Here is an 8,327-nt window from a genome sequence, read left to right as displayed (position 1 = left end):
AAAGCATTAACATAATCTTGTGTGTTGGCTATCGTTGGAACCCCAAGGCAAAACCATACGATGATTAAGAGACTATCTTGATTTGTAAACAATGTAGGTTATCCCGATGCTAAAATCACCATCTTACTCAAGATCATAACATTACTGCATCATTAATCAAATAAAGAATTTAGTTACGTGAAGAAGCACTAGCAAAATTTAATTAAATCTATTTTTAAAATTTGAATGAAATTGTCAAAGAAACACAGTACCTATATACTAACATTGCTAGACACTGTAGAAAACAAGACAGCTTTAAAAAAAAAGGACAAGGTAATAAAAATGAAAACAGCATTTGAATTTTGTAATGGGTGAAAATGTGGAACTGTGACCACTAGCAGCACGAGGACAAAGACAAAGAAAAGATCAAAACTTTTCAGAGATTAGATTGTAGTAAAGGAGGAGAAAGCAACAGCTAGCTAGATAGCATACCATGACTCCACTACACTACAACAATTCTCTCTAACACAGACACAGTTACTGTCGCACACACTAGCCCGCAGATTTCACACATCTACCACCTTCTCACTAAATAACCACTTCTAAAACCAAAACCAATGCACAAGTATTGAACTTGTTCTTTCTCAAACATCATGTGCACAATGTTCTTAACCATACTCAGTATTCTCTTGTTTTCATCACGTGCTTGTGCTTCTTCTTACCACCGTCGTATCCTCCACCAACCGCTCTATCCTTCTATCTCTCTTCCACCTACACAACCACCTTCCTCTTCACCTCAAACCCAACCCAAACCACAACAACAACAACCTAAGCTTCCATTTTCTTCCATTTCTTCTTCTTCTTCTTCTTCTCCTCCACTAAAGCCTTTCTTCCCTACTTTCCAATCTCCACCACTCCCTCCTTCTCCAACTTTCCTCGCCACTTTTCCTGCTAACATCTCCTCCTTACTCCTCCCACAGCCTCATCCCCAAACCCACACCCACCGCACCGCTGCTGCCGTCGTTATCTCCCTCTGTCTTTTCTCTATCACCATCCTCACCGTATCTGCTATCTTCGCCTTCTACCGTCGCCATCTCAACCACACTTCTTCCTTCACCACCGCAAACGACGACAATGCTTCCAGGTCTGACAGTCTCCGTTTATTCCCGCCGAACACCGCCTCTTCAGACGCCGTCGACGGGAAGCCTCACGATAAACCAACCTCCGGGTCTGAGATATTCCACCTCGGTACAGTAGCAAGCTCATACGACACAACCGTTACAGCAGAATCAACCTCAGGCAATGACGGTTTCTCGCCGCCGTACTGGCAACTCACAGACTCCCCGGAGCTTCATCCCTTACCTCGTCTACCACGTTACAATGTCACAACATGGACGAGTGAACTGAACAAAGAAAAAGAAGAAGACAAAAAAACAGAAGATGAAGAAGAAGAAGAGTTTTATTCTCCGAAAGATTCTCCTTCTGGAAACAAACAACAGAGTCCTTCTCCTTCTTCTTCTTCACCGGTCGTTGCAGTTGCTGTTACTGCAACAAGCTCTCGTTCATTCAACGTTTTCCATTTTGATAAATTTGGTAGCAGAAGCTTCACTTCAAGAACACCTTCTTACCCCCTTTCTTACTCACTTTCTCGTTCTCCTTCTCTCAATCTTAGTCCAATCCATAGCGTGAAATCTTTACCTCCTCACAACCCTGCATCCCCTTCTTTTTCTTCTTCCTCTTCGTCTCCAATCCGGTTTGAAGATTTTCGTTCAAATTGGGATGGTATGAATTCTCAGGCAACCAAACTGTCTCGTCCTGCTCCGCCGCCTATGCCGCCGAGGTTTTGGGAGACTCCGGTGGTGGCTTCTCAAAATGATAATGAGGAAACTCGAAAGCCAAAGTTGAAGGCTTTACATTGGGATAAAGTTAAGGCAAGCTCAGATAGGGCCATGGTTTGGGATCAGTTGAGACCAAGCTCTTTTCAGTAAGAGACTTTATCATTTGACTTTGTCTTTGTTTGAAAATAATCATGTTAACATCATAGTATTTGTGTCATGTTATATTATTATATGCTATGTTAATTAATTGGGTTGAGTTGCAGGTTGAATGAGGACATGATTGAGACACTCTTTATGATAAATAATTCCAATGAAAATTCTGCTTTGGCTTCTAAAGATAAAGCGCGAAATCAAATATTCCATTCTTCTCCTATGCCACCGGAGAATCGGGTGCTTGATCCTAAGAAGTCTCAGAATATCGCCATTTTGCTTCGGGCACTGAATGTGACTATTGATGAAGTTTGTGAAGCCCTCAGGGAAGGTGACCATGAAATGAATAGCTATGCAAAGGAATACTAAGTATTATCTTCCTGGTAAATGGCTTTCTAATTTGGTGACATATTAAAGTTTACTTTTTTGCTTTCAATAGGAAATTGTGATACATTGGGAACAGAACTTCTAGAAAGCTTATTAAAGATGGCTCCAACCAAAGAGGAAGAAGCTAAGTTGAAGGAGTTTAAAGATGATTCACCCTTCAAGCTAGGCCCTGCTGAGAAATTTCTTAAAGTCATGCTTGATATACCTTTTGCATTCAACAGAGTCGACGCGATGCTCTACATTGCTAATTTTGATTCAGAATTAGAATACCTTAAGAAATCCTTTCATACTCTAGAGGTATATATCCAGCTAAACATTAGCTTATGTTTTTAAATTTCGAGTCTTGTTATGCATTGCAATATGTGCTTATGTACCTGCAGTTCTCATGGTTTATTTTTTGTCACAGGTGGCTTGTGATGAATTGAAGAATAGCAGAATGTTTATGAAGATACTTGAGGCGGTTCTGAGAACTGGAAATCGAATGAATGTTGGCACTGATCGTGGTGACGCACAAGCATTCAAACTGGACACGCTTTTGAAGTTAGTTGATATTAAGGGAACTGATAAAAAGACTACTCTTTTACATTTTGTTGTACACGAGATTGTCAGAACCGAGGGTTCTCATGCCGACTCTGTCAACAACCTTCAATATACACTTCAAGACGAGGTTGACTCCAGGAAGCTTGGACTGCAAGTTGTGTCGGGTTTGAGCGGGGAGCTCGCCAACGTTAAAAAGGCTGCTGTTATGGATTCAGACACGCTGAGTAGTGATGTTGCTAAACTCGCCAACGGAATTGAAAAGGTTGCGCGGGTTGTAAAATTGAATGAAGAGTCACCTTTGAAAGAAACTAACCAAAAATTTTCTGAGGCAGTGAAAGGCTTCTTGGAGAGGGGGGAAGCTGAGATTTCAAGAATCACGGCACAAGAGAAAAATGCTCTCGCTTTAGTGAAGGAGATAACTGAGTATTTCCACGGTAATTCGGAAAAGGAAGAAGCTCATCCGTTTAGGATATTTACGGTTGTAAAAGATTTCCTCTCTATACTAGACAGTGTGTGCAGGCAAGTTGGGAAAGCAAATGAGAGGACTTTGGTCGGTTCACATCAATATGTAATGCCTGCAATCTCTACACTGCCACCAATTTTCCCTGAGTTTAGTGCTATGCAGCCATCCGATTCCTCAGAATCTGATTAGCCTCCCACAAAATCCATTCTGGTTGGACATTGTGAGTTAGTTTTAACATGCTTAATCATTGAAAGGTTGGATCTTATCATCCTTTTGATGATAATGAGTAGCTCGTGCTATCTTAGCACATGTCTTTGTAACTAAAGAGTTCTGTACATGTTTTTTCTATTATATAACAAGTTTATTAGTACCTCTTTATCTGTCAGCTGCTTCTCTGCATTGTGTTCATGTGAACGATCTACCAAAACAATGGTGGTTGCAGCTGTGCCAGACGGCGTTGTGCAGACCACCCATTTGTGTACTGATGCACAATTTCATTGTTGTGTAACTTATGTCTACCCCTAACTAAGTGGCAGGGGTGTTAAAACGTCGACACGCCCATTTTGCCTGAACTATTTTTTAGGGATGGATCAAGATTTTAGACCTTAACAATTTTTTTTTTTACAATTTTAGACTTTAAAAGTGCCATTCTTATATAGGTGGGTTAATTAAAACAACAATTATGCTTGTCAAAAGTACAATTTGATTCAATGAAGGGTATATTTGAGTTTACTTTGGTAGGATTGTGAGTAGAGAGCTTTTGGACCTTAGTATCATTGTGATAGCTGGTGTAAATGGCAACCATAGTTAGGTCAAGATTGAAGGACAATAATATCATCATCTGTATCCATTACTGTCATTATTGCCGGTGGAAAGATGATGGGTTTCTGACACATAAATGGCCAAACCACACACCAATTTAAGAGCCTTGTGAATTAATGGACAGTCTCAGAATAGACTACAAAACAGTACGAATCTATCATGCTTGATTTCACACTTCAGAGGCATTCGAGGCTTTAATTTTAGCAGCAAAATAGGCCAAGTATTTTTTGGCAAAGTTTGAATGCAAAAGTTCCTTCGAATTTCAGAAAGAACAAAGCATGCTACTGATATTCGCTTTCCTAGTTCAATCAACAACTATTTAAACATAATGAACAAAGTTATACAAAACTTTATTTTTCTATCCCCTAAAAGTATCATGATTGAACAGAATTAAGAGTTCTCAGCATCCATGCGTTCGAGCACCTTTTGTGCTTCCTCTTCTGTACCAGGAACTACATTTCGAATCCTTAATCCATTTTTAATAGCCTCAAGATCAACACCAAATGTGAAATAGAATCTGTTGGATACCTGTTTCAGGAAAGACAGTGGAGTGAAATGATTTGATATTATGAATGTGCGAGTCTTGAATGAGAATGACGCGTTTATTTTTGCATTCTTTTAGAATAAAATTAGATAATTGATATATAATCTGATATTAGCTCATTTATAGAGTAAACCACCAATTTAGTTTAAACTGATGTCATATGCATCTAGAAACTTCTATCAAGTTCAGATCAGTGCTCACCTCGCTAGACCGAAGTTCAGGCTTTGTGACATGCGCAATTACTTCAATATTCAGCAGGGGTCTACCTGGATTGTCAAGTTCTGTGTACAAAACACATGATTTGAGACGAAGAAAATTTCCAACATCCACCTGCATCGTCAAGTTATTTTCAGTTAAATGTCATGCTTAAACGCAAATGTAGATCTTCTTTTCTACTAAAAAATATTTCTCAAAGAAAATCACATAAATGAGGTGGTCATGATTGTCTGTTTCTTTAGAAGAGAGTTTCACAGTTGGAAAATAACAATATAAGGTACTGCTGATTCTTAACACCAACAATCCAATAAGCACAAAACTCAGTTCATCATATATTGTAATAAATAGTTTCCTTGTTGGTTACTTACTGGTTTAAAAAAATCAACATGATCAACTTCCAAGAAATGAGGTGCTGCACCGGCAAACGCATAAGCCGTTGAAAAGGCAAGTTCAAAAGCTCTTCGCATCAAAAACCCCCCAAAAATACGACCATGGATGTTTCTTTGTTGTGGCTGACAGATAAAAGAGTTTTGCAGGTAAGTATCCTTCATCAGGATGCTGTTTCTGTCTGCCAATGCTGGCATATCGGAGAAGATACGCCCTTCTGCTAAAAGTGCACTGAGCTTGGCACTGTCTCCACTCTCTCCATGCTTATTTTCTTCCTTCTTTTTCTTCCTTAATTTGTTTCCTTGTTCTGCTTCTTCCCAGAGCAATCTTTCATTTTCGGTTTCAGGTGTGATCTGGTTGATTGGGATTGCCTTTCCCGTATTAGAATCACGAGCCACAAATGTGAAGTTAGCTACAATTGCAGGTGAGTTTGAGATATTTGGATTCTCTGCTAGAAAATTTAAATATAGGGTCAGGGAAAAAAATCAGAAACTATACCATGCAAAATTATAGGACAGCCAAAAGGCATAGCATTGCAAAGATGTGATTTTAGCCTGTGAAACTTCAACACTATGAACTGGTTTGTGCTCAACTTTTGAGTGCTATTCTGACATTACTGCTATTCAAACACACACAAGAAACGCAATTGAGCAAAATTCATGTCACAAAACATGCATTTGGCAACATGTTGCATGTCTGATTGTAACCAATTAAAGGCTGAAATGGTCTTTCAATCGTCACCAGCCACTGCAGTTAGTGATCTTAGTCGTTGATCAAGATCAGCCGATTAAGACTTTAAGTTTTCTATTTGTTAAAATCACCATGTGAATCGTCTTATTTCTATCAAACAGTTTAGATATACTAACTATAATGACATGCAAGAAATTCCCACCATTGGAAATCCAAGATAACGTCCATTTTCTAAAATCTCTGCCCTATACCAACAATCCAAACATGTCCACATTATGAAAACAATAGTAAAAAAAAGCAAAATCAACATGAACTACATTTGCAGTTAGTAGTATGTACCATGCGGTGACTGGATCATTTCCAATTGAATCTCCATGGATGACCGTCCAACCCAGGTAACAGCACCAACAATAGTAAAATCAGCATCAATATGAATTGATTTCTTAAGAACCATCTTGTCAACAGCAGCAGTAACCAATAGAAGGGGCCTCGTACTACCATCTTCATTACAACAATGCTGCTCACACAAGACACAAAAAACATGAAAATTTTAAAACTTGTGACCAATTTCAACAAAATAATCAAAACCCAATAATTTTAAACGTGTAATAAACAAAACCCAGAACTTAATTTAAAAAAAAAAAGAAAAAAACCTTCAAAGCAATGGTTCCAGCAAGAGCATCAAAATCCTCAACAAGCTTCCCCATCCTAATATGATTCCAAGGGTTTCTATACTGCTCACGAAGAATGAGATCAGAAGAGAAATTATACGAAATACTAGTCCTGCTTTGGGAAGGAGATTTTGGATCATATGAAGAGGGATCACCATTGCCATTAACTGGTTTTTCGAAAAGGTTGGATCTTGCTTCCCAGAGAGCGTGAGTGGCTGGGGAATGGTGCATCCCAGGCCATAAACTGATGGGTTTGCGGTTAGAAGAGCCTGCATCGATGGGATTCGGAAGTGACTTTGTTGTTGTTTTTGGGTCTTGTGAATCGGTGGACAGAGATTTGGTTTGGTGATTGTGAAGATGCAGATTCAATGGATAACTCGGAGAATTGAATGTGAATCTGATAAGGTAATGCAATTGACATAGCTTTGGTTTTCGGAATGGTTTCATTGCATTGCATGGAATAGATGGTGTTCTGAATTTTGTGTAGCTTCTTGTGTCTAATATTGCCTCCAAATGAAAGTTTGGATTAAAAAAACATAATTTTTATAATGACATTCAATGAATATATTATTCTTATGTATCATATAACTAATTTAAAAAATTTAATTTGATTTGGCCGAATAAATGATAGTATAAAATAAATTTATAAGTAAGTAAATTATTATTTTTATTTTTCTATATAATATAAGATTAAATACACTTTGTTCCCGTAAAAATTGAATGAAAAATCTGAATGAAATTTTTGGTACAATTCAAAATTTCGGGTAATCCATTTTAAATTTCCAGAATATCAAATATTTTAAAATTTACGATTTGTTTCATTAATTTTCAGAAATTTGAAATTTACATATGGCTATCGGAAATTTCAACCTATATGAAATTTTCGGTAGGGTTATTTTTTTTTATTTTTTGGACGTTCAGGATTTTGCAGACAGTTTTGGATGATTGTGATTGCACCAACAATTTTGAATGGTTCAGAGTAAATACAAAGTTGTACAAATATGAGGTCATATGTTTGATAAAAATATCTCAAAAAATGCATCTTCCTCAATTTTTGATTAAGGAAAAAGTATATTTTAATGGAGTTTCACCTCCCCTAGAGTTTCGGCTTCTGGATGACACCATATCTCTCGTCAGCCTGACGTCCAAGTTGAATGAATTATTGTCTGATACTGAAACTAGGAAGATGAGAAAGATCGAGTTTCGTGAAGATTGAATTGATACTGGCGGGAGGGTGAAATCCAACCTTATTGAGTTGAAGGTCGACGAAGATGTGAAGGAAATTTGGAGATCATTTTGCCGTAGGATAACAAATGGGTCGCTCGAGTTAGATGTTAGGCTTTCAAGATCTGTTGACGACATAATGGAGATATTGAAACGTCCAGAATCATATGACAGTGTTTATGGTTTTTTCTTATTTATTATTGTTTTCTTAAGTTATGTTTAAGTTAATGTTGATGTTGCATTTGTATTTAAGTTAATGTTGATGTCTAAGTTATGTCATCAAAAATATTATACAATAAAAAATTATGATGAAAAAGTCTGAATAGTATACAAATAATAGACAATATACGAAATCTATGATATATAAAAGATGTCTAAATAGGCCTCCCACAAGCTATGTCTGCAGCCCGAGATAA

At 37.6% G+C, this 8,327-nt stretch overlaps 2 protein-coding genes across 3 annotated transcripts; one reads left to right on the top strand and one right to left on the bottom strand.

Moving 5' to 3' along the window:
* Positions 1–390: 390 nt before the first annotated feature.
* LOC127107085 (formin-like protein 2) lies at positions 391–3,742 on the top strand. The gene is made up of 4 exons (XM_051044358.1): positions 391–1,963; positions 2,081–2,298; positions 2,407–2,651; positions 2,761–3,742. The coding sequence occupies exons 1-4, from the start codon at positions 633–635 to the stop codon at positions 3,544–3,546; spliced, it is 2,580 nt and encodes an 859-aa protein (XP_050900315.1). The 5' UTR covers positions 391–632; the 3' UTR covers positions 3,547–3,742.
* A 569-nt stretch (positions 3,743–4,311) lies between these two features.
* On the bottom strand, positions 4,312–7,214 carry LOC127107086 (acyl-coenzyme A thioesterase 2, chloroplastic). Of its 2 annotated transcripts, none has more exons than XM_051044360.1 (5): positions 6,670–7,214; positions 6,356–6,533; positions 5,308–5,777; positions 4,925–5,053; positions 4,312–4,707 (listed from the first exon to the last, which is right to left on the bottom strand). In XM_051044360.1, the coding sequence occupies exons 1-5, from the start codon at positions 7,132–7,134 to the stop codon at positions 4,570–4,572; spliced, it is 1,380 nt and encodes a 459-aa protein (XP_050900317.1). In that variant the 5' UTR covers positions 7,135–7,214; the 3' UTR covers positions 4,312–4,569. The 2 variants fall into 2 exon arrangements, with proteins under 2 accessions (XP_050900317.1, XP_050900318.1); XM_051044361.1 differs by having other exon boundaries at positions 5,308–5,774; positions 6,670–7,213.
* Between the last annotated feature and the right edge of the window lie 1,113 nt (positions 7,215–8,327).

This window comes from Lathyrus oleraceus, chromosome 7 (genome assembly GCF_024323335.1).
Source record: "Lathyrus oleraceus cultivar Zhongwan6 chromosome 7, CAAS_Psat_ZW6_1.0, whole genome shotgun sequence".
NCBI lineage: Eukaryota > Viridiplantae > Streptophyta > Magnoliopsida > Fabales > Fabaceae > Lathyrus > Lathyrus oleraceus.
Note: the sequence above shows the minus strand (reverse complement) of the source record. Positions and strands in the feature narration are given on the sequence as shown.